Source organism: Periophthalmus magnuspinnatus, chromosome 23 (assembly GCF_009829125.3).
Source record: "Periophthalmus magnuspinnatus isolate fPerMag1 chromosome 23, fPerMag1.2.pri, whole genome shotgun sequence".
Taxonomy (NCBI): Eukaryota; Metazoa; Chordata; class Actinopteri; order Gobiiformes; family Gobiidae; genus Periophthalmus; species Periophthalmus magnuspinnatus.
In genome coordinates this window covers 14,617,070-14,644,443 of record NC_047148.1, presented here as the reverse complement: position 1 = coordinate 14,644,443, position 27,374 = coordinate 14,617,070, and the positions used below count along the sequence as shown (strand labels likewise).

The window sequence follows — 27,374 nt, the reverse complement described above, 5'->3', positions numbered from 1 at the left end:
CGCTGTACCCTCTGATTGCTTTCTGGTATGCTGCATTCATGGCTGATTACTAGACTAAATGGTATTTGCACTTTTCTGCCCTCAAATTAATTAGGAAATGACGCTTAAATAAATGGCCCTTGCGAGTGAAAAAAGGACATGTTTTATTAGATTGTGAATTGAAACAGGAGTCTTTAGAGATTTTGATTTAATACTTGTTTTCTTTTTATTGCTTCTTTTTTTTCACTTCTACCCTTGTATTTGCAACAAAGATACAGTCACACGGAGCAAACATTCATATCTGGTCAATCGCCTCTGGTTTGAGCCTCTCTCTAAATCAGGGGTCTCCTCCGACAAAACAGATATACCAGAGAGCTTATTTTAGCACCTGCAAGAATTGAGGATATATACTCTTGGACATGGTACAGTTAGATGCCTATAAAACCTAAAACATTATCCATTTATTCACGTGCAAAGTTAGGCATCAATATGATACGTTTACAGTGGTAATGGGCATTTAATTAAATTTGAGTTATTCAGCACAATACCTATAATTCAGAAATCCCTTGGAAGGGGGTGGAGAGTTTGGAGGCCCCTGCTCTAAATGGTCTTGAGTTCTGCGTTCAGTTTTTCTGTGTTGTGTTGGTCATATCTTTAAATTCCACAAAGTAACAAGAACTATTGTATTTGTCTTAAAGATGGAAAAAAATTTTTTTTGATAAATTCTCCCTGTCTTTCCTTTCAGCATTCAGGGCTTTGAATAAGAATTAAGATTTTAGACTTTAGCTGTTAAAAGTCTGTGGATCGGGTTTTTAATACTCACATCCCCATGGCTCCAGTCTCTCTACGTGCGAACACAGGCTGATGAATGAGCTCTAAGTGAGTGTGCCGCCGCAGAGAAAGCAAAGAGGTCCGGGCGCACCTCATTCCTCATATGTGATGTTTACTGCCCCAAGGTTTTTTCAGCTCTGTAACCAAAATCTACTGTGACATGGACACGATAACTCAACCCAGAGAAGAGGCCTGTGCATCTCTTCTGCAGCCATCTGTCCTCCGTCATGTCTAATGAGACAAATGTGTTGTCAGTAAGTGTGTGTGTGTGCGTTTCAGTTAAAAGCTCAGCAGGAGACTTCCATTCGCACAACAAAGAAACGTAACTACACATTCGTCATTATCGGTAGTGAGGGCAGATGTGCGCACTTCAGCCCTACATCTGTCGTCATGGCAACTCGCGCTAAACTTTTTTGGGTTTGTTTTGTTCACTCACACAGGGGAGTAGATTTATTCTGCTAATTAGAGCCAGCACTAATGTGGATTAATGTGTGCCAGTTATGAGTTCATTCATCTATAAAGGTGCTAAATTTGAGCTGAAGCAGCAGGTGTTTCATTCAGTGATTCAGCGAACCTGCTAGATTGTTTAATTAATACCACTGATGACGTGAAGTGAAACCATTATGCACCGATAAAATAAAATGAGAATTGGTTGGTCCTGACATACAGGTATAGAACTTAAAGTTGCAGTGTGTGCTCATTACTTCCATGGAGTGAGCTCTTCAGATGGTAACAACATGAGACGTGGAGTTCGACTAGCAAAAGGCTGCATGTTTGATTTACTTGTAAAGCAAATCAACATTGCAAAAGCCGTTAGCATTGTGGCAGTGCTAACTGCATTGCCACAATGCTAACAGATGATTGTCTGGTTGCGGGCTCTGGTAAATTTTTTATAAATGCTTACTTTTAATGTTTTTCTGTGGTAAATTCAAGGTGAGATGGAAAACGCTATGTGCTTAGTTGCTTAGCAGTGGAGGGGAAGTTGCTGTCTTTGCTTTTTTACTTTGTTGTAAATACAGTTAACCATCTTATTTCTCACCTACTCTACTTTCCTAATTCCTCTAATTAAATTGAAAACAATGGTAGTGATCTTTAATCTCAGCTAATCTCCTGGGCCCTTGTAGTCGCACAGTTCGATTGAGTTAAACGTGAGCAATCCTCTTTGCAGTAAATGCTGATTGGTGACAGCACAGTCCTCTGTGTATGTGCCACAGTGTGAGGCTAGTTTAGTGTAAATAAATGAGTGCATCTAAGCGCGTACGCACTGAAACAGTGATAGATGAAGCCCCTCTATGGCCGCTGCAGTCACTCATTAGCTCTCTAGTGAGCCCTGCTAATGGCTAATGGACAAACAATTAACAGAGCCTTAACAATGTTAAAGAGTTAATGAGCTTGTTAAGGCGGCGGCTCAGGCAGGGACACAGAGACACTGCCACAGAGAGTGGAGGAAATGAAATAATCTATAATCGCCTTTATAGGGAACATGCTGAGTTCACACACACTTTGTCCAGTGTCCTCCAGAGCCCGCCCTTCACTACACAGTCACTGTGACGCCTCTGTGAAGAGAACAGAAGAAAACTGCAGTAGGCTTGTAGAAAGTTGTCAGATTTGGACTGACAGCCTAAAGCTTTTTCTTTATTGTGACTGCGGGCTCCATGACAAAGACTGACGTGAGAATAGTGATGTGACAGTCCACATCTGCAGCAGCAGACGCAGGATAGATGAGGAGTGGACAAGTGGAAAACAGAGATGGACACAAATGGATCAGGTTGCTACAGCAACACTGTCCCAGGATCACACTGTTTGGAGCTCAGTTCAGAGCGCTGTAAACAGGAAGTCTCTGCAGGCTGGATGGATTATGGTAATTTCTCATAGGCCAGGTGCATGATGGGAATAGAGATGAATGTGTGGAGGTTGGTTGAGCTGTGCATGAGGCAGATTATGGAAATCCAGGGTTCCTCAGCCGCGAAAAGACTTATCTGAAACACAGCAGTTTTCAGAAGTAGGCTTAGCTTTTACTTTAGCTCTTTAGTCTGTGAAAATAAAATAACAAAATACTAATTAAGACCTCCTGCAACCCTCACTTGTTGGTTTCCAAATATGAGATAAGGCAGTTTCTTCATGTCAGGGAGCTCCAGAGTTTGACGGACAGCTGCTAAAGAGGTCACAGAGTGTGTCACTGTGGCACTGATCATGTCATATCATCTTTTCATCACATAACTCCCAACTGCACCTCAACAATAATGACACCTAATAAAAACTGAGAATACTTTTGTGTGAGCGACAGTGCGGCCTCAGCTGCCCACCCCTTTAATATTCATGATGGGTGGGCGGAGCTGAAGGTCATATGAGGAAGCAACATAGTGCTCCGCCAAAACATCATGAATATCAACGAATGCACAAAGGAGAGGTTATTATTCATGAGCAGGTGGGTCTCACCTCAGCTGTGGGTGCTGTGCTGCTATTTAGAGGCCACTTTTAACTTTCTGCAGGCTCATGCTCAGATTGACACTGTTAAACTGTCTAGACATAGAAAGACTAGGGATTTTATTCAGTAAATATTGTTATAATATTTATTTATCGTAATTGGTATTTTAACAGCTAAAAGTCCCATCTTAGCAATTGTTCTTTATTACTAGGTGTTGTTATCATTGAACAATAAGCATTTTACAGTATTCATTTTCAGACTTTTGGATATATTTCAGTGAAATTGTAGTGGCCATTGTGTTTACTATTTTTGTCAACATTGTTATTTTTGTGATAGTGTTGTAGTACTGCATATTCACGTATTTCTCAAACTCTTTTAGGATTTAATTAATTGACTTGCTTTTTATTGCAGGCCAAGTGGTCTGCCCCAGACTCAATTTAACTGTAGTCCCAGTTTAATCTTTGTGTCTGTTTGACCATCATGGACGTAACTCCACAGTACATTAGGATTGGTTGTTGAAATATCTATAATAATAATACGCACATTATAATAACGACTAGTGTTTGTGTTCTGACTTGCAGGGCAGGGTACATCCCCCAGAACATTCCACTGCAGCTCATCGGCTACCTGCCGGAGGAGTCTTCCTTCTTGCCATGGCACGCTGCCAGCCGAGTGCTGTACCAGCTGGACAAACTTCTGGACCGCACCGACGAGTACAGCCTGTTCAGTGTAAATGAGACCACACTCACTGTCGTGCCCACGTTATTGTCTATGTTATTGTCCATGTTATTGTCCATGTTATTGTTGAATGAGATATTAAAAGGGGTAATTGATATAATAAATCTGATTTAGTTTTGTTCTAAGTTAAAGCTGGACTCATGTGGCCTTTGTGAGTGTTTTGAGGCACTTGATAACAAAAGTTGAGAAACATTATCAATCCAGTATAATCAATTATCTAAATGAATTAATTATTTAATAATTAATTTAACAATGCTGTGAAGGTGTGTAAATTATTGCACCATATCACATTTTATCACACATCACATTTCACCAAAGCAAATTATGGTTTATGAATATGTATTGAGCACATTAAACAGACAGCATTTGAATATGAAATATGCAGTGAATGAATCTGTAGACTGGGGCCTAAAGATTAAAGATTAGATAAACTGCCCAGGAGTTTTGTAAGGTCATTTGTTGAGTCTAAATGGATCAATTAAGTCGGTCTGTGATGTGTGCGCATACAACAGGAGCAGGATGTTTCTAGCTGAAATAGGTCCATGGTGTGCTGACGCCTTCAGAAGGTCGATGCTGGAGGTCAAGCTGCATGGGGTAGAGGCAGGTCAGGGTCTAGAAGTCCAAGCTCGGAGGTTCTCTTCCACTGTTGAGAAAGCCTCCCACCGTCCACTTAAGTTTGTGCAGGAAGGCTAAACCAATGAGCTGAAGTCATGAGTGCTGACTTAGGGGTTGAATGGGTGTTTTAGAGGAAAGGTCTGTGAATTTCCACTCATGTGTTCATAATGAACCATTAACCCAATTTTCCACAAATAAAAATATCCACATGATATTTACAAATCATTTATACAAACAATATTGACAATATTCACAGCATGAACTATATTTACATCATTTCTTTTTTTTCTATGGAGAAAGTGATTTGTGAGATTAGTGTCTTTTATTTGTATCTTGGTCATGGCAATTTCAGTCAATTGGTTTATTTCTTTTCTGAAAGAGTTGTTGTTTCTTTCTTGGAGAAACAACTCTTTTAGCTCTTTTTGCAGAGTCCTGGTTAAGAAAAGTTGAGATTGTCTCTGCTTGCAGAACAAGTCTCTATCAATCTTAATTTCATTGACAGCTCCAGGTGGAGATAGGCTGATATATAGTGTATCGGCTATCGGCCTTAAACCTCCAGCATAGGCTGATATTTTGTTTTGGTCAATCTACTGTAGGGACAATAGGGACACTTCATTATCGCCCATCTTATTGTCCATGTTACTGTCCATGTTATTGTCCATGTTTGGTTTAGTCACACTTTGTCCATGTTATTGTCCTTTTGTAAGTCATTACATTGACACTCTGTGATGGTGGCTGTGTGTATGCAGGACTATGTGCTGAAGCAGGTGGCATCCCGCTATCATCAGATGGGGTGGCCCAGCCCTGGACCTGGCAACGAGGGCAACATCCTGCAGGCATCATACCAGACTGAGTATGCATCCTCAACATCACCTAAGTCAGAAAACAAATGCGATAGTGGGATACAATTTAACACATTTATCTAAACAATCTACTTATTTTCAATATACTTTTTCTCTAATATTTATCATACTTGGTGGTTTTACATCTATTTTTAAATGGTTAAAATATAAATAACATTTTAGACACTGTAAAACAGTTATTGTTTTTATGTGTTGATAGAAAAAATGTGAAATAACAAATTTCAACTTGTTCTGAATGTACAAAATATTGTTGTTTTTGTTCATCAAAATATTATGAATAATGAATTCATTAGTCTAAGCCTGTGTAGTGAAGCGTAGAGTGTATGCATTTATCAATGTAGCTGTGAAGACCTTGCCCGCACTTTTCTTTCCCAGAATTCATTTTGTCACCTTATTTGACTTCACTCTATGGGCTTTATTGATTGCTGTTTAACTTGTTGCCCTTGAACACCTGCAGGGAGCTACAGAGGGAGCTCATCATGTTAGCATGCAGCTTCGGGAACAAGCAGTGTCACCGCCAGGCTGTGGCTTACATCTCCGACTGGATTTCCAGCAACAAGAACAGGTGCCAAAATACACATGCATTTATTATTAGGAAACGCATTCCACTTTTTATTATTAAACTGACCAGTTTACACATCTGACTTCAGAAACTTCGGCAGCTGCCTGGATACAGTGTTAATAATACATACTTCTCAGACATTTCAACGTATCAAGATGGTGCATTGTTTGATTTGTCTTTCCCTTTGTTGAGCACTGGTCCTTTTATGCACTGCTGTGGGCTCGCTCATTCACCCTCTCGAGGTCCTTTATGAGATCTGCTAAATTAGATTTCAAACAGCAATTTAAATAGAAGCAGATGCTGCATCAGACAGTGGGGAGAAGATAAAAAGACTAGCTCTAAAAATAAACAAAAGATATTAATTGTGGAGTGATGACAGATGTAGGCCTGTCACTATTGTAGCTATTATAGAAATGTTTGTTCACTATAGTAGCTAAATTAGTATGATCACAGTGGTACAATTTCTCATGAAATTCTATATGTATTGAAGAGTTTTGTCACAAGTTTTTACATTAAATGCTCTCCATGCTGTCGTCTTGTGCATATGAGCTTGACACTACCATAAGTCTATGGCTGCATTCACAAACAGTTTTGTCCCCACATCAAAATTTGGACTAAACTGGGATTAAACCTTGACTAAATTAGGACCAAACCAAATCTACATTATGTTTTAAAGGCGCTGTACTTGATTTAGCTAGTTCATTTTAAACTGTTCGCAGCGGTCCAAAGTCAATCCTCACTGGCCTTATGCATTTAAAACTTCATAATGTGTCACCTTGGTTAGTTTACGAGCACTTTTCAGCACTCTAATGGGCAGTTCCTGATTATCATACAATAAAAGACTCAATAAAAAGATGCAGACAGTACACAACAGACTTATTTTGACCTCAAGAACTGCTTTTACAATATATCTGTGCTGGTGCAAGACACATTTTGCTCAAACGCATGGGAAAAATAGGGTACAGGGCCTTTAAACTGGATCCCAATCAAGACAAAACCAAGACAAGTTTGAATCCACCCTATTCTGCACCCTATTATAAACTGGGGTTCATTTTTTGGCATAGGACGTAACCCAAATGGCAAATGATAGTAGCGGCTTTGTAGTAGAACATAAATAACTTTTATATCCTTCCCCGAATTCTCTTCTTGACTTTGTTTTTCATGCAAAGTGTGAGTGTTGTTTGTAGAAAGCATCATGGGAGCAGTTCACATAAGAACCATATGGCACAAGTTTCCCTCTCAATCTTTCACATCCTAACGTAGGCCTTTAAAGTGTAAGAAGCACTTTGAAATTGTCCCATTTTCTGCTGTGGGGAATGGCGCTCACGTTAACATTCATGCAGAGTTGACGTCTCCAGGGGTGACACTTCAATATTTCATGCTCCATTCAGTCATTTAATCCCATCTGCCCCGCTCATGTATAGCATTCACTACAGTTACAATAATTATCAGATGTTGAGGGGGCTGCAGGGCTTACGTAACTGTGGACATTTAAATGGTACTTTGTTTTTGTGACGTTTGAGTCCGGTACATTTAGAGTTTTGCATGACAGCGTGATAATGCATTTCTGAAATTCCAACATTATTAGCAGTTTAGTTGTTTTAGTTGAGCATACTTAAATACACTGGCATAATTTTCAGAGTCCAGACCTTAAACCCATTGAGAAACTTTGGGATGTGCTGGAGAAGGCTCTGTGCAGCGGTCAGTCTCTACCATCATCAATGCAACATCTTAGTGAAAAATGAATGCAAAACTGGATGGAAATAAATCTAAACGTAAATGCAGTCCAACGAAATATTAGAGTGTGTGATCTTTCTTTTTTTTTGGTGGGAACTTTTTTTTTCTGGCCAGGCAGTGAAATACAGTTCATGGTTGAGCTATGGTTGAGTCTATGACAAAGTATTAGACCTCCTAGTGTACAGAAGGTCAAATTCCCTTTCAGCAGACTGTGATAATCACCATAGCAATTTGCTCATTTTAACAATAAAACTGTGATTTCATTGTGGTATGTGTGAATGGATCAAAAGATTACTTTTTGATTTGTTTTTTCAACAATTGTGGTCAGCTGTGATTATCTTAGTGGGGGGTTTGAGCAACAAAAGACCCCTCTCCCACTGGACCCACTTGAGCAGCTTTGTGTCCAATAAAAATCTCCTTTTAATCAGAACGTGTGGAAGCAGACACCTAGACTTGGTGCCACTAAACCCAGGTTCTGAAAAGAACTCTGACATTTGGCTAATTATGGCTTTTGTTCCTTTTTCCCAGAGCAATCAGAAAATGGGGCTTTGTAATTATCAGTGATTATTAAAAACAGTTAGCACATGGCTTATAGAAATTCTTTGATATGTGACCTTTTCATTTCTATTGTTTGTATAATTCTAAGGCTTAAGGAGTAGGGATGAGTGTGTGTTTGTTTCATAGCTTTGAAACTGAAAATGAACATATGGCACCAGATGCTTTGTTGTCAAGTCTCTAGTTTTTCAGTTCAAGTCCTTTGTGATTGAGTCTAGTTCTAAGTCAAAGTCACTCAAAACTGAAGCTACAACTTTTAAGTTGTTGAAAAAAGTGCTCAAAATACTAAATGTGTTCACTTTTTGTGTCTGTAAATGAGAGTTATCTCAGTGAGAGCTTTAGTCTTACATGTGGTGATTTATGATGCTATGATTTCTTTAGTTATATTATAGTATAGTTTTAGTTTTATATTTTTCCCTCTATTGTCCATTAGTCTTGTTATAGTCACCAGTCAACACATTTGACTTAATGTTGGAATCTCATGGAACAACGTACAGCAATATTGATTTTCAATTAATAAATCATTCATTTCCTTTAGTTGTTTTGCCTGTTAATTAGTTGATGGTGTTTTAATTAAGTTATTAATTATTAGTAATTAGTTGACCAAACATTTTATTAGTCAACTAATTATTTTATTAAGTTAAAAGGATTTACTGTAAATGAACAACCACAGCAAGGTAAACACAGGTGTTTTGGGAATGACTGAATATCCTATTTGATTTATTATACCTCCTATGTACTACAGTATGTACATAGTGTACATAGTTTTTGCACTAGATCCAGTTTGGATAGCTTTTGCCAGCACCTCATTTTTAGAGCATTAATTCATAGTTTTAGTCGATAGTTTTTGAATATTACAACCCTATATTTTTATATTGTAATGTCCTGATATTTTGTGTTTAGTTCAGAGTTGACACCTTTTGTTGTTCTTGTAACTGCGTTTTTGTTTAATGTAAATGCTTTTGTATGTGACACTTTGCTATGCCGACAATGATGGGAAGATTCTGTTTGTCAGTTAATGGTCTGTTTTGGAGACTGGCTGGAGGAGTTGAGACTGCTGTTGTTTTGTTCTTGTTTTGGCGTGGGTTATGGCCTACAGTAGCCCTTGTGCTCAGAAAATAAACAACCAGAAGAAGTTTCCTTACACCAGAACGCTACAATATATTAGAAAATAAGAAGATTCAAATTTTAAGGTGAAGGTACACTCCATTTGCCTGTCAAATCCTGAATAATATCTCTCTGTATTGTCTATACCGATTGAGTCTGGTCCCTGGTCTTCCATTGCGTCTCATGCAAGGTCAAACATGTTTGTGCAGTAAGATATGTTTTTCCAGTGACGCATATGAAATGAAGGCTCTCATGTGTCATTATTCATTTACAAATCAAATCACCTCAGATTTCATTATTCGCTCATTGAATTTGCAAAAATCAACAACATTTTCCAGCCCCCTGTGACATTTTTTTTTCCTTTATTTTTTTTTTTAACACAAACAAATCTTGCTTGTTCCTGATTGCCTCATCCACCTTTCAGTCATGGCCATGTTAAAAAGGGGGGATTCAGCTTTGTAAAATATTGAAGAAGTGTGCATTCTGGATCCCAGGTAAACACTCTGTTGCTCCCATAGGGACATAACCTACATTGTCTTGTCCTACTCTCATTGTGTACAAACCATTCAGACACACAGAGCACACTCACCACTACAGAATGTTGATGTGGTCTTTGCCAAATTGAACAAAGGGTGTATTATGGTAAAGTAGCTGATGACAAACATGAGCCATTTTCACACACCTTCACTGGACAAGATATGGTGAATCTTAACTAGCAGGATCATGTGCGGACATTTTCATTCACACACGTCATAGCATGCTGTTGGGCGTTTACAGATTCACACACCTGAGTAAATAAGCCATGTGAGGTGGAGGCAAAAATGTAAGCAAAAAGCTCTGCACTGCAAAAGCGGCTCCCTCAGATACAAAATAGATACAGGCATAGGATGGATGAGGTTTGATGTGCCATTCATTGCGCAAACTGAACCTTAAAAACCTATCAGTGAAGACAGCAGAAGAGAATAGGATTTTGTTACACGCCGCACACGCAGGATTCTGTGTAAAAAGAAGGGATTCTTCTAGGCCTATTTCGTGGGCAGGAACGGTGTCGGTCGCATTTTTGCCATAATGACTGAATATGAGGCAGAGAAAATGATGACGCTCTTAATTATCATGATAAGGAGAATGCCTGCAAATGTATAGGTTAAATTAGTAGGCCTGCGCTGGAGATACAGGTGTAAACTCTGGGTGCGGGACAGGCTGCTTTTTGTACATATGGCATTTGATCATGATATAAAATTCATTAGCCTATAAGAGCTTGTTTAAACAAATAAAATAATGCATTGTTTCCAAAGCACTGATGGTAAAAACACACTTTACCTGCAGACCTGACTCTCATATTTCACACAACCAGAGTGTTTCACAGCAGCAAATGTCCATCAAACTGGGCTTCCACGTGTCAGTCTCACGTCCTTAAAAATCCTGACAGCACAGACCGAGGGCTCCACATGGATTACTGGAGGAGGTGCACCTATATATAGGCTATACCTAGGGCCTACACATTCACAGTCAGTACTGGATAGGATGGTTAAAAAAATGTTTTCAATCGTTTTGAGAAGTAGCGTATTACACAGGCTAAATATTCTCAAATGTACCTGGTCTACCAATAAATAAATAAAGTGAATCATGCATTCTCTCAAATACCTGGTTATTCACAGCATTAAGCACTGTTCACTGGATCTCTGTATCGCACCATAAACTCCAGGGCTGTAATCTGGCCCCTTGTTGGTCAGGAGTCATCTTGGTTGTCTGTGACTCTCTTATGTGCGCCTTGTGCTGACACGCCCATTGAGCTGATTAACGCACCTGGTGCACACTGAGGTTAAACCGTACGATGTCCGAGCATTCACACAAACAGGACATCAGGATAATGTCTGGAGAAGAGTCATGTGGCATTTTGTGTGTGAAAATGGTTTTAGTGGTTTATCAGTGAGACAACAACATTTTATGAGTGGCATTTATACAGCTCCCAGACAGAACGCAGATGGTAGCAAAACGTGCTTACTGTTGGAGATAGAGGAGAGGGAGAGTAAATTTACAAAGAAAATAAAGCATCATGATGTGAATTATACACTTAAAAACGCATATACAAGCTTTCCATGAAAATAGAGCCATCTGGACTAGTGTATACACGAATCTGTTTTTATGCTGTCATTATGTATTAATTTTATGAATGGAAACAACATAATAATGTAGCAATTATGGGTCTTCTGCAAATAAGATTCTACAGTTACATTTTGAACAAAGAGCTCTACAGGTAAAATTCACAGTCTTTTTGGTGCTAGCGTCTAATTGGAAGGAGAGAGAGGAGAGAAGACACTCGCTGCCAGAAATTGCAAGCATGTAACTCTGCAATTCTTTAAACTATTTTTGTCCAGTCAAAGATAACACACAGATGGAAAGTGTGAGGAGCGGGTTACTGCCACCTGCAGAGGAAAACGGGGAATTTTGTCTTTGTCTGTCATAACAATTTAATCTATATCTCTGAGAGCTGAGAGGAGCAGTATGATTTTCAGTGCAGTACGGCAAGGCAGTTTCATCAGTTTTATGTCTATTGAGCAAGTTTTATATATTGGATATTGCAAAGTTTCGGGTTGTTTTTAGAAATTACAAGTATTGGCCATAATAAAGCATGAGTCATCAGTGGCCAATAGTTGTTGTTACAGTCTCTGGCCTTAATCGAAATAAGACGATTTAGTAGATCTATATTTTTAGATCTACTATTATCTGTAAATGATGGTCAATTAGATGCTGCACAATATGCAATGAATCCTTGGACTTGGAAAACTGTCCATAGAATATAGTATTTTCTGAGGTCACTGTGGTTCAGGCTGAACTGCTACATTTTTGTGCATGAATAGTTAATGCTCTTTCACCACGTTTGGCTCACTCAATGCATAAGTCCTCAGACGTCCTCAGGGCCCATGATAACCGATCCAGAATCTATTACGTTGTGGTAAGATATAGATTCACTCTTCTCCAACATGTTTGTGAGTGACAGCAGAGACGCAGCAATACCACTAACCCTACTTAACCATACTTCAGTTACATTTGTTGAAATAGTTTGAATTGAAATAAGTAACACCGTGCATTATTGTAATTTTCCAGTTTTAGTTCTGGACAGTTTTATGTTGTTAGATTTAGTCCTGTTTGCTTTACATTTGGGTCGAAAAAATTGAAAAAGTACATTTTAGATAATCAGTCGTCTCCACTCCAGTCTAGTTAATTTATATCGTTCTGTCTCACTGTAAAAACCTGCACATAATTGATTGTTAATTGATTGATAAATTGGTTTGGACTGAAGGAAGCACACTGTGAAATGATGAACTGCTAGTCTTATAATGTAATCGTTTTGTAATGTGTATTTTAATGTGTGTTCACCTGCCCAAGGACTGCAGATGGAAAGTAGCAGTAGCTAAATCTGATACAAATCATCTCTTCTTTTGTATATTAATGGATTTGTACACGGTTCCTTACAAATAAAGAAGAAAGAAAGAAAGACCTTGTTCACATAGAGTACATCAGGCGTCATTCACACCAAACAGCATACCATGAGCCACGTGAAAGCTTTTCTCTCTCTCTGTGTTGAAAATGACATTTTGCAGATTGTCATTGTATTGTATAGAGTGTCAAGCCTTTTCTTTAATATCAAAATTGTGTGTTGCAATTTTATTATCATGACATAACTATTCATTTATTTTATGATTGATGTATCTGCACAATAAAAGGGTCAGCCGGAGCAGTCCACGTGCACTGTTATCATCCCTGACAGAAGAGATTCAGTTTTCATCTCTGGACAACAAAGTGCCCGACAGATCCACACGCAGTTCACTTGCCAGATGTTCTAAGAAGGCCGTTTCTGCTTGAATCAACATTAGCGCCTGTACATGTGTGCTACATGTGTGCTACTGCTCAGTCTTAAGTGGAGCATCTCTAAAATGATTTCCCAGGTTGTTAAGTGACGTAATGGCCGTCGCCTCATTCACCCTCAACACAAACACGCACACGATTTCTACTCAGTTTATGTCTTCTCCGGATGAGAGTGTCGGATTGTGATCAGATATGTGGTGTATTTTAAGGACATTCGTTAGTTAATGTGTCCTCCATCGCCTGCACAGGTCTGAATTTTAAAAAAAAAGGCTTTACTCTCTCTTTGCTGTTGATCCAGGCCAGTGACCAGCTGGGGCAGCACATGTTGAATCAGTGTGAGGAGGAAATTCTAACAATGAGAAACTGTGCAGCAGCCTCTCTGGTGCTGCGCTGCTGTTCTCAGGGTCAAGAAGCATGTTTCAGGTGGTTTGCACATCCTGCTGTTTGAAGTTTAAGGAATAATTTCTGTAGCTAGGTTAAAAGTCTGTTATTTATCAAGGTTTGCATTAGTAACACAGAAATCACTGAATATTAGGGCTGTCAAAAAAAATGTATTGATATTGATACGCTTAAAAAATCACAAATTACAACACATTTTGGCGTTTTCTGAATAGTTTACAGTTGGCTTCATCTATATATGAACTACTATAAGACCACGTGATGATATTGATGAAACTATTTGTGTTTTTTGTTATAAATGTAGCACTGAAATCTGTATCGAGCCTTTTGCTTAGTATTGAAATCAAGTCTGACATTTTCAGATTGGGACAACACCACCCTTAATGCTCTTTTGGCGCTGTTTAAGTCTTGTCTGATTGCTGCTGGATGTGAAACTATTACAAATAAAGTGGTCCTATAGGTCGTGAGTTGTTAGAAGCGGTAATCAAAAGCTCCCATTTCACACATAAAATTTTGCCAAAAAATGTCACCCGTGTCCTTTTGGTTCTCACCTCTCAATTTAATCAAACAATGGAAATCATCCTAATCAGATACCTCAGGCTACAACTGTATTCTTTATAAGACGAACAGGCCTGACTATTGAGAGAGTGATTTTTAATCCCAAGCGTGTCCTTTTAACATTTATTACCTTGACTGTTTTACGAACTCTCAATCACTGTTCATGCTGTTCTTTGTAAGAGCCAATTATAATAGTTATAGTTCCCATGGCGGGGATATGGGGGTTTTGATGCATTCTTTGTTGTCTTGCAGGATCCCTCCGAACATCAGAGACATAGTGTACTGTACAGGGGTCAGCCTGATGGACGAGGACGTTTGGGAGTTTATCTGGATGAAGTTTCACTCGTCTGGAGCCGTGTCCGAGAAGAAGATCCTCCTGGAGGCTCTGACCTGCTCAGACAACACTTTCCTCCTCAACAGGTACAAAACATGGGCTTAATGCAAGATGTTGTGGCTGCAGTGTGTGTTGTGTTGTGTGTTCTAGATGACAAAACAACATTCTTACAGCTAGTAAGATTTAAGACAGACAAGCAAGCATATAAACCTTTATGCAAATGAAGTGTTCTAAATGTGATATTTGGTGTTTACACGCCCTGTCACTTATGCAGTACTTCAAAATGTGCATTAAAATGAAAGTGATGGAAACGCAGTTATTGTTAAATATTTGTAAATGAAATGAGGGTGAGTCGATGTTGTTGTCTACCTTTGATAAGCTTAAAAGCTTCTTCCAGCTGTGACAGACACTCCTAATGGGATTAATACAATACAAAATAATTGTGTTATAAGCAAGCGTTCTACAGTTTCATGTACCATATATGGGCAAATTGGTCCATTTCTACATCTACATTTCTGCTACAAAACTATAACCTCACAATTTAATGTTCTTGATAGTTAGAAAATGCTGTAATTATCCCCATTATACCCACATTATACCTACAGATAATGTCAGGCTTGTTCCAAGTCTTATCCTCATTTTAACCTTATAGCTATGATGAACACTATATAAATTTTGAATGGTAGGTCGATGAGTGACAGGTGTGTATAATAAATGCGCTGCACTAACTCTGAAACTCGTTGCAAATTAAAGTATAGCTGCAGTGAAAATGTTGCCCCAGGCTGTACATTGGCATCACCGCAGCCCCAAGTGTGTACTGTGGAATGAGCACTTAAACTCTTACATAATTAGGACAAGAATCCACATTGACTGGTCATTTTTAGGTGTACCCAAGCTACAATCAAGCATCTGTGAATGAAGGGCAATAGGCTACCGCTTTTCTAATAGCTTTATAAAGCATGAACAAAGAGTTTATTCATAAGAAGCAAATTCAGGCTTAGTAATGACTTAATTAAGGGACTAGGAGTTAGAATATCAATGACGAAATCCAGCTATTAAGTCTGAATCATTCTTGATCAACTTTTTGTTCATAAGGATTGAGCATAGACTGTATAAAGAAGTGGACGTCTCCCATAGCGTTCGGCTCCAGTCAAATAAAGCTCATTGAGGCTAGCAGTTATAGAGGTGAATTTGGAGTTCCGACCGCGAGTATCAAAGTAAATCAAGAACCAATCTGGAGCGAAGCTGTTGAAGTTAACGCCCCGTAGCAACGCTGTCAATCAAATCTGTTGCTAACGCTAGTGGGAACGACCTCAAGGAAAGAGAGCACCTGTTATTAATGTTCATATCTTTAGTTACAGACACAGTAGTGAAATAAGAATACCAGGATCATGTAGAGCGCGTCGATACGAGCACTTAATGACAAACCTGACAGCAGCAGTTACAGAGCGAGGGGCTACAGTTTTCTAATGTAAAGCAAATTGGATCTAGAGTCGATAGTGCTGGAAGTGCACCCATAATCACTACCTATTTGGAACGTGGCAGTTAGCAGGTTAGCTATGTCCATTTATATGTACAGTCTACGGGATGACGTTTTGTTCATGCTAATAAAAATGTTATTTTAAAGTGTTACCAGGCAACAGATTTATGCACAAGATATATGCCTCATAAAATGGACTGTCATTTTCACACTCCATAGCAACTGTCTCCCGATATATCCATATGAACATCTATTAACCTGGTCACTGTTGCCCTTTAAGGTGCAGGTGAGGTGAGGATGCGCTTTGATCGGGGTCTATTTTATCACCAGCTAAGTGCTCGCTATCTCTTATTGAGCAAAAAGTGGGGGATAGATGTCTGCTGCGCTCAAACAGTGAGACTGATCTGTGCACCTCGGCTAAAAAGAGCAAGATGCTATCGATTTTGCAACCCCAGTAAACTGTCCTGCTATGTGAGGGCTGCTGTATGTTCAGATAGCTGTTATCGCATACCCACACGTACGCACACACAAATCAAAGAGCACGCCGCAAAACACTGATTGGTCACACAGGAAATGGTTTCAGCACAGAGGGATTGTGGGAAAAGAGAGAAAATTGATTTGGGGGTCTAATGAAAAGACAGGGGCAACAAACAGCACAGTTTTGCACACAGCAGAAGGGCGCACAAATGGATGAATGTTCCTGTTCCTTATAATTTACAAGTGTTTTTCTATTTTGCTGACATCTTAAAAATCATTCAACAGTTTTATATTTTACGCATTATCAGGCCTGCCCCACTATATTATTATTATTATTAATAATAATAATAATCATAATAATATTAATATTAATATTAATAATACATTTATTTATTTAGACAGTTATATACAGTGGTAATAAGACATTCCAAGACATACACTGAGATATACCAAGACATCACAAGGTATAACACAGTTTGTAACTGTAACAGCTATTTACAGTTATATGTGACAAGTTTGTGTTGTGTGTGGCATGTGTGTGTATATGTGTGGTATTTGTGTATGTGTGATTCTGGAGGGGGTAAGGTGTGGACAGCAGAGGAGAATGCTACTCGTAATTCGTTAGTGAGAAAAAGAAGATATAGAGAATGTAAATTATGGGAAAATAAATAATAATAATAATAATAATAATAATAATTAATAAAATAAGTAAAAGAAAGGGGAAAAATACTAACTCTTCTAAATCTGACAACTAGAATAATCAGATTACCTCAAAGATAGATGTCCTTTTTTACGTGACTTTACATAAACACCTGGTGATGAGTATCAGTTTATCAATGAAGACAAAGTGTAATGGACTTTCTCTTTCATTTTTGTATTTGCCACATTTGTTTGCCCTTTTGTATAATTTCCTTCTGCACAGGTGTGAACAATCAGAAACAAATCACATCCGAGGAAACTGTTTACATGATATTTCAATAATGCAATAACTCTAGAAAATGATCAGATTTTTGGTGTGCATGTAAACATAGTCATTACTGCAGCACAAATGTGACTGTAGTTTGCCCGTTGCCTAGGTTACTGAACCTGTCCCTGAGCTCTGACCTGGTCCCCGAGCAGGATGTGATTGATGTGATCATCCACGTGGGCAGAAACCCTCAGGGACGTGACCTCGCCTGGAAGTACTTCAGGGAAAAGTGGGACATCCTCAACGCACGGTCAGACATGTCTTTACTGTAACTACATGTCAGTCAAATGCACCTCAAGATTGTAATGTTATGACCCTGTTTGTTTAGATACGGAGAAGCATTGTTCATGAACTCAAAGCTGATTGGTGGAGTCACAGAGTTTCTCAACACGGAAAAAGAATTAAATGAGGTAAAGAATTGGTTAATACAAATTATGTTTTTCACTTTTCTTATTTGCTAAATTTATTCATTCCTTGCCAAGTGATTTTGCTTTTTGTCAGTTCTCTGTACTGTTCCATCACATTTTATTTCATTTAAATTCTGCGCAATCACAGTTATTGGCTCAGACAAAGTTGGAAACAACAACAACAAAATTCATAACGATGCCAACACATTATTCCCTTATTTTCCAGGCTTACGGTTAATTTTATTGTTGACCTGTATTAAAAAAAAGCCTTATTTTCAGTTCATTTTTCATGGAAACAAAACTACTTTATGAATATGATGGTTATACAGAAAGAATGAGACTGGAAGTGCGACGAGGCTGCAGAAAAGTGAAGTTATAACAATATGAAGAGTATGAAAGTGAGTTGAAGAGATGGATTTTCTCTTGCGCTCCACTGAAGCTGACAAACTTGGAGCTGAAGTTTCCTCATAATTCTCCCCAACAAAGTTTATCCAGCCCGACAAAGTTTCTTTTAATGCCTCACCTCACACGGCTGCAGCTGTAAAGACGCCATTTAAGACAAAGTTGGCTTTAATAACTTACAGACATAAACTCGGAAACTTTAGGATTGATGTTGAGTCTTGTGATCCACTGTAGGTACATGGCAGTATTCACAATGAATTATTTGCAAAAGAAAGGTGCTGTTATGTAACTTCAATAGCTCCATTTCTCTTAAGGTGTAAAAACAGGGGTGTAAAATGGACAATGGAAAATTAACAAAGATGGATGACTTGGGTTAAATGGGTTGTAATTATAGCAGTGGCCAATAGGGGTCAATTTTGTGTGTTATGCAATCGCAGGATAATAGGTAGAAACAAGTAGTCATTTTCATATTAGCCCTAAAATGTGCTATCATTACTTCAAGTCACTTTTTTTTAAATACAGTTTTACTTAAAGGTGCACGATGCAAGTTTCCTGGGCATGTGCTCGTCTCCACGGAAATGTTATTGCTTTGTCTGGAGTGTTTGACAGCATGGTATTAAACTTAACTATCTTCAAAAAGACAAGTAGGTGACACTTGCAGGTCAGTTTACAGGTCAGAGCTGTCAGATACATCTGTTATACTTTGGAAGTCGTGTAATCCCTCAGTCTTCCAGGTATGATCCATAGTAAAAGAAAAAGTCTAATCTGTCAACTGAACAAAAACTTGTAGGCAATGCAGTAACGTATCTATGTATAAAAGCAGACCACCAGACAATTTACAAAGTGCACCTTTAATTGAACTATTTGTCTTAAGCTTCATGTCCAAAAGATCTCATTAATTGAAACCTCTCTTGTTTTCCTAGTTAAAAGAGTTCATTCAGAACAGCGGCGTTGGGGCAGGACCAGCGTTGCCCCGGGCGCTGGAGATCGTTGAGGGAAATGTCCGCTGGCATCGTCTCCACCGGCGACAGTTCTACCAGTGGCTTCGAAAACCTCAAAACTCTAACGGCTTTAACGGATAACAAAGACAAGGAAAAAAACGTGACTGCTATCTAATGACGTGACGTGAAATAGACGCAGCCATACAGACGAAAGGCGGAGGAGGAGCAAAGGACGCGGTTTCACTCTATTTTTTCAGATATCTGTTCAATTGAATTTGTTATAGAATTTGTTATAGTTTTGAAAATGTTTTGAATGAATGGACATGAACTGAACCAAACTGCGGCAAGTTTACATATTAAGCTTTTTTGGAGGGTTTGAAGTCTTTTAGATTGGCTTGCATAATTCAGCAGCCAGTTTGTATAATAGAAAAGTTAACAAAGAGTACAAAGGTCGAAATATTACATTATTATATTTACAATGGTGTACAGAGGCTAAATTAACTGATTACATCATGGCCAATTATTATTTATGACCCTAATCACAACTAGCACTTACCTCCCAACAAAATGCAATTATTTGGATAGTTACTGACGACACATTTTATCACATTTTATCATATTATAATTGAAAATGTTGACACTCTTTGGCAGTTTTTCAGCATTTATTGCTTTAACGCTGTGTAATATGTGGAGCTAAATCTTATGCAAGTTCTCCACACAAAAAGACACGAAATGTAAAGTCCATTTAGTGAAAGTGGCCTTGAGTTGATTGTGTATGAGTTGGTAATGAGCCAATAGACGATGTACAGGAAAATCAGGGACAACCTCACAAAGAGTATGTCTCAAACAAACAGCACATTACATACAGTATTTTATGGGTTGAATTCACCTCTTAGTGATATAATACGTATTAAACATATTGCTGGCCTCATGTCACAACTGCCTAAGTCATTTTTTAGCCATATTTAGTCTTTTTCTTATTCTACTCTAAAGACCCTGCTGCATCTGTTGGTGTCATTGGTTCTGTCCTTGGCCAATCAGAAATATTTTTACATCCAAAAATCACAAATTTCCACAGTTATCTTATTAACAGAGCCAGTTATTATTTTCTTTTTTCCCCAAAACTTTGGAAAATGGCTTAGGCAATTATGCTGTGCGGCTCTGGCCAAAATGACAAAAGTAGAAATATTCAGAACAGTTGTTGTAGCCCAGAGCAGTTTGTTTTGTTTGAATCACATTTTTCTGTTTGTCTCCAGAACAGCTGAAGAGCTGGAACGCAGCTGTGAGCCACGATTATTGGTGCGCTCTTTGAATTGTAATTGGACAAGAAGTGCATTTAGGTCATGAATGAGACCTTGAACTTAAGGGACAGATATGTAATAGATTGGATAAACTTAATTTAATTTAATCTTTTTATTCCTTACAATGTAGAGATATATTCTGTTGATACTTAAGCCACACACTACAGGATTTTTCATGCAACAAAAAGTGTAGATCGGAGAATCGGATGAGATGTAAAATCCGCGTGCACAAAGACTGCAACGAAGAGACCTCACGCCACACACTAAAACAACGAGTTAACAAAAGTACTGAACCTCACGTCAGCTGTTTCCTGTCTAAAATACTCACTTTGAGACTCTAAAGTGTTCAAAAGATGAGAACTTTGCACTTCTAGTTTAGATGCGAGTCAAAACTGTGTTATTATTTGTGAAATGTGGTGTAATAGTTCAGATAAATGCTTTTAATGCACAGAAGGTTGGCAATAAATTACACAGGAAGTCGTCTGTGTAATCCCTCAGTCTGATCCATACACAGAAAGTCACTTCACTCTTACTAATCTACAGCAGCTTCACCCAGATCCGTGCTGGACTGGGCGTCATTATTTGCAAAAGACACACACAGTTTATCTTTACATCTTTACAAGAGGTAAATAAGAAAGTCGCTTATTCATTTTGACCATTTCCTGAGTGTGTATCTTGCGCCTCTGTGTCCTTCACTCCATCTGCCCCTGACGCTCTGTTTTTGGTGGTGATGTTTTGTAGATATGACAGAGCAGCTCAGAGTCACACTGACACCACACACGAGGAGCTCAGTGGCTTCAAAATCGCATACGAAAACACAAAATCAGGTCACGCCTCCCCGGGGAAAAGCAAAAACACGTCCTGTAGTGTGTGGCGGGCTTAAGTTTGTTGATTTGAAGGGAACAGTTTACATGTCCAGTACAGATTTAGCTGGGAGGTACTTTTCATCCGCAGTAAACATTTAAAGGCAAACAACAACAAACATAAATTAAAGCTGACAACACAACCGCAGACATAGATTCAGCACTACATACATCTTACAGGTAAAGTAAATCTTATTTTTTACTAGGCAGAAATATGGGATATCAAAGTTCTTGTATAAAAAATACCCCTGATTTATCAAACCATCTATTAATGTAAAAGCACACTGAAGGGAGAAAAAGCACATTAACTATGACATTTGTGGCCTGCCGTTTGTTCCCAGGCGACGGCACAAGAATGGGTTTTATGGCGGTTGGAAAAATGTGAGTGAGTGTCATTAAACACGGAGACGGAGCTTTTAAAACGTTCATAACTGATGTGGCTATATATTAGGGTCTTGAGTGGAGAACTTGATCGGTTGAAGAAACTAGTTTTTTTTTTTTTTTCCAAACTATCTCCAGCCCTCTTTCTAGCATGATGAAAGTCCACAGTGCGATGGAAAACCTGCAAGTCGGCAAAGCGGCAAATTTCCGGGCAGCGGAGTGAAAAAAGTGATGGATTCATAATTCAGCGGGGATTGTCCTAGAGCTTGGCATACTGTCTTCTTCACTGGATTTGTGGACACAGCAAATGTACATTATAGCAGCCATATACAATTATAAACTGAGGGCAGAACACAGCGTAAAAAATGTGAACTGGACACGAAATAGAGTCTTGCAAAGAAGATGGATCGGAAAAGTGTAGGCGTCTGCTTTCCCCTTTAGCGATGAAAATGTAAATTACACAGACTGGAATATTATAATGGTCCAGAAAACAAAAGCTCCCTGTAACTTCTATGGAGAGAGACTTTGCAAAATAAACTACAAATGGACGTGAATCAAAATAATTCTTAAGTGAGTGCTGTGAGTCAGACCTTGTGTCAAATCTCGGTCCAATTGCGCAAAGACTTTTTATTCTGGTATTCTTCCTCTGTTTTTTTCTGGCTTTGATGTTGATAATTGAGCCATATATGAAGTAATGGGCCTGCCTGCTTCTCTCTTCACTGTGTGTCCTGTGCCGTGTGTGCGTGAAAGAGAGAGTGTGTGCGTACGCGTGTGTGTGTTGTGCACGTGTGTGTGAAAGCAGCAGTGAAGCCAGTTATAACGATTGAATGAGGATAATTATAATCATTGTTATAATGAGCCTTGATGACGGTGGCCGAGTTGTAAATGTAATTGTAAATGATGTGAAAAAACTGCAAATTAATATTATTATGTGATGATAATGAATACGAATAGTTCTTCCAGGGGGAGGATTTGGCTTCTAAACTGCACAACACACATCTTTCAAAACATGTTAATCAAAAATGTTCTCAAAAGGTCAGCGATTGTTTTATTTTATGGGTAAAGTGCTTATTCATAAAAGGTTGTGACTTGATGAAGTAATTGTGGGACCAAATGTGAATGCAGATGACCTGGTGTTTACTGTCTGCACTGCTGTGGATTATCTCTTGTGTTTTCAGATGATATTAAAATGGTTAACCTTGTGTGCCATTCATTTTGTTACATAGCTGCCGTAATATGATGCGACTAACTCAAAGGAAATTAAACATAAGAGAGTTTTTTATAGACGCCCATTTGTGGTAATTACATAGATTTGACTTTACTGAGGGGAAATGTATTTGTTCAAATTAAATATTTACCAACAAAACCATCCCAAATGATCAATCAAAGGCTCCAGGCAATTTACATTACTTATTCAGTGATTTCTGTAAATTTAACTTGAGCTGAAACCAAAATGTTACTTTATCAAATAATTGCCATCAAGCGATTTTAAGCCTTTCAGAAGCCTTTTTTCATAAATAGTGAAATTACAGCAAGCTAGTCACTGAATTGTTATCTGATAAAGATAATGCGACAGTGTAAATGATTATGTAATAACTTTTCTTAATGGAATTCCAGCCTCGTTCATTATGAGGGTATTTTATCAGATTTCCACTTGTTCCGGCATTGTGTGCAGTGAAGTTAAAATAGTTTGACGACACAAAACACAAGTGTACAGTTATTTTCCATACGTAATAACATAATAACTCATCAAATCATTATATCAAAAATCATTTCTATATCAGTACTGTTGGAAGTATCTGCACACCCTTTGATACTTTGATGACAGTTGAAAAAAATTGATAACCCTTTCGTTTCTAAATATTTTATCTTTTATTTTTTCAGAGCATGACCCTTCTGACATTAGTATGAGCAAATATACAGTGGTACTTTGAGTCACATGGGTCAAATTCAGAAACCCAGCGGTGTTATCATCAACATTTTAATACCAGAGATGCCCTGAGCGTAAATGCCATTAAAGGAATAATAAGTCGTTTTCAAAAACAAGGGGCAGTACGTGATCTCCCGAGACAATGACTTCCAGTGGGGCGATCTTAAGGAAAAGGCGTTTGTGAATAAACCTCAGACAATAAACAACTTAAAACATAATATCGAGGATCAAATAAGAGCCATAAGCCCGGAAATGCTTTCAAATGTTACGCAAAGTGTGTTGGATCGGGCTATTCAGTGCGAAACCGAAAATGGTGGACACACAATTAGGTTATTTTTACTTCCCTTAGTTTAAGTAGTGATAAGTTCAAGTGTAAGTGAACAATTATAACCGTATGTATTGCCAAAAATCTCTGAAGGATCAGTTTACCTGCTGCTAAAATTTGGCGAGTATAACTTAAGAATTACATGAGCTAATGAAGATTTAGAAGAGTCAGTGACTTTTGGGTATTATGTCGTGAGAATTTTCAATGATACTAAGTCATCATAAGGTCTCTATTCTGTCTATCGACCCAAGATGTCACATAATTTGTATATTTTGTCCGTCATGTTTTCTGACCACCCCTGCATTATAGTTTTTGCCCTCTGCGATCTTGGGGCCAGTGATGATGCCCGGTCTCCATAGAAACAAAAGATTCCCTCCATAAACCTGCAGCTGGTGTCACTGTCAGGTGTGACATCATTCCTGTGATGAATAACTCCACCGTGTGTCCCGGGGTATCATGGGAAATCACGGCACACGCCACGCTTCTCCCTCACTTGTGTTTGTGCGTGCGTGTGTGTGCGCGTGTGTGTACTTTTGCCCGAGATAAATGGAGCTGGGGAAGTATGTGACAGAGAGAAAAATGAGCCAAACTGAACACAGAGAGTGGGAAGATGGAGGAGTGTTTTTATGAATGGGGAGTAGGCTGGGCAGTTTACCCCACAACTAAATTAAATCTGTTCTCGCCAAAGAAAAGAAGGTGCACTCTGGGGAAAACCGATAACACAATAAATACGAAAATTCATATTTGAGAAAAAACGATTACTAGTGAATAACCAACAGAGGTGTGAGCGTTGGAGGTCAAGTGAATGCAGGAGTCATCTGTGTTGGAAAGAATGCCACCAAAGAGGATGCAAAGATGAAATAAATGCCCAGTTTTATAATCCACAACCTCCGATCGTTATTTGTTAGAGACAGGCTGCATAAACTTGTCATATTATTAATACTAATCATATGGCTGATCCTCGATTCTGCTGTTTTCCCTGTTGTCTCCCCCCTCCCTTCTGCGTCGTCTGTCTCTCCTCCCACCTGGGCGTTGGCTTACGTGATCTGGCAGCTGGTACACCTGGATCCAGTTTCCCTCATTACCTGCAGTAAAAGACGCCTGGTTTTTCCTCTGCTCCTCACCTGTTTGCCGTTGATACTACTCCAGTTAGGAGATGTGTTTGGCTCCACAAGACAAGTTAACTTTTTCCACTTTTTTGCGCGACAATTGCTTTGTTCTGTGTCCAGGTGCCTTTGTCGTTATTTTTGGAAGCTGCCTGCCTGTCCGCTACCGGTCTGCCTGTCCCCCCGCCAGCCTGATACTTACAACATTTACCTGATTACTAGCCAAGACAATAAACCTTCAAACTTACTTACTTACTAGTTGTGTGCTGCTTTGGGGTCCTAACTAAAATCGCAACAATGGCTTGAAGTCCTTTCAACTTTAGGGATGAATAATGGCACCACTCTGAAGCTATTGTGAAAAAATGCTTTTGCTTTTGCTTGTTTTTACAGAGAATACGCAAGACTTTGTGCTAGTTTTTTACGTGGATGTAGGTCGAGACAGTAGTGATATAGATGCAAACCATAAAACAGATTGAAATGTCTAGTTTGATTGTTAAACAGCCTATTTCAAACATTACCTCCAGCTCAGCTTTAAGACATTTTAGTGACTGGCCCCATCGATGCAGCTCACACAACACACAAGACATTCAAACAACTTAAAAGTAAGAAGGCCAAAGGAAAAAAGAAGAAAAAAAAAAACATTGTAATTTTTGCAGTCTTGATAAGAATATAGTGAAGGCAGCTGCAAATATGAAAGTTAGAAAAACGAGCAAAATTGTAATGATTTAACAGCAGTTCGTGTCCCATGGCCACAGTGTCAAAAGTGAGCTAAGGAAGGGAACACCCAGCATGAGGAGAGCAACTTGTTCCAGTTCATCCAACCACAACGTTAGTACTTCAAATAATTGTTTTTCTCAAGAAGTGAGCCAGAAAAAGTTCTCATTCTTTATCTAGTGCTGTACGTTCTGCAGGCTATACTTGCACGCCTGCTACACTGGTACACCCGAGTGTTACTTGACATGGTATAAAAATGAGAAAATGTTAAGTACTAAAATAGTGGTGGAAAAAGACTTAAATGACAGATTCAGGGAACGCAGAGTGGCTAAAGGAGGAGTGGGAGGACAGAGCAGTTATTCTCGCACCGGTCTGAGAATCTCATTTTAGATAACACACACTCACTACAGTTTAATGGACGACATTGAGAGTGAAAACTGGCCGTTAATTTTCTGATAACAAGTATAATCCAGGCTTACTGTAGTAGCAGCTTCACTTTTTTCAGTAAGGCTGCATGTACAATGTGTGACTGGATAAGGAAGTCAAGGGTCATCTCAGCACATATATAAGAACCCACAGTAGATGCTAATAATGTGCAATGTGCATACAGAAAAATAAAATACATCTGTACTTAGGGTGAGTCATTTTTGCATTAACTTTAAATAAAATAAGTAACATAATTTTTCAGTACTTGTGTTTTTAATGTTCTTCTTAAGCATGAATAGGAAAATGTCTGACCTGGTTTATTTTCCTGAGGTGAATTAAAACAAAATTGTTTCCTGATTTGCCATGACAGTGTTCAGTGCACAATAGGCTACAGACTCATAACATATAAAGTAATCTATGAGATTACCAAATGAAACTTTCAAAATAAAAATTAATTTGACAATAATCAAGATCCTGTCATGAATACAATAAGATAAATATCAAATACTAAACTGTGTGTGTACTGATGTATTATTCATAGTGTAGCTACAGGAAATGAACTCCCTACACTACACAACATTAGGTTCATATCATTTGTGATTTCTATTTTCTATTTTGTTGTTGTTTCAAGTTGAGAGAGTTTTTAAAGTTGTAATTACAACTTTTGGTCATATGCCAAGCCATTAGGACTAAACAACTACTTGGAGCCTGTTTGAGGTCCACATGAATGAACCAAACAGAATAATATTATAATCCCTTATTTATTATTTTGGAAAGCAGCCTTGAAGACAGACTGTCCTAAACCTGTTTGTCAGATTCGCTTTTGTTTTTTAATCCACTTTTTGAACCTTCCACTGGTTCATTTCAATTTGAATGAAACTTGAGCTGATCACCCTCCAGGTGAGACACTCTCTACTAAATATTAATTTGGGCTTGTCCAACGTTTAAGAGCATGTGTTATACATAATAAAAAGGTATATTGGATTTTAAGGAACCAAAATGATGCACATGTCAGGAGCTGTACAGAAAAAAAACAACAACACTATGGACATCCAATGTATACTGAGCGCTTCACTTC

General features: G+C 38.5%; 1 protein-coding gene across 1 annotated transcript in view; it reads left to right on the top strand.

The window, feature by feature from the left end:
• The window catches only part of LOC117392231 (thyrotropin-releasing hormone-degrading ectoenzyme-like), a 131,609-nt gene extending 108,613 nt beyond the window's left edge, over nt 1–22,996 (top strand). The window contains exons 14-20 of the mRNA XM_033990263.2: nt 3,820–3,967; nt 5,341–5,444; nt 5,912–6,019; nt 14,495–14,662; nt 17,610–17,750; nt 17,829–17,910; nt 19,233–22,996. Of these exons, the coding sequence (XP_033846154.1) occupies nt 3,820–3,967; nt 5,341–5,444; nt 5,912–6,019; nt 14,495–14,662; nt 17,610–17,750; nt 17,829–17,910; nt 19,233–19,391 (910 nt within the window). The 3' untranslated portion in view covers nt 19,392–22,996. The remainder of the gene's footprint in view (nt 1–3,819; nt 3,968–5,340; nt 5,445–5,911; nt 6,020–14,494; nt 14,663–17,609; nt 17,751–17,828; nt 17,911–19,232) is intronic.
• The last annotated feature ends 4,378 nt before the right edge of the window (nt 22,997–27,374 follow it).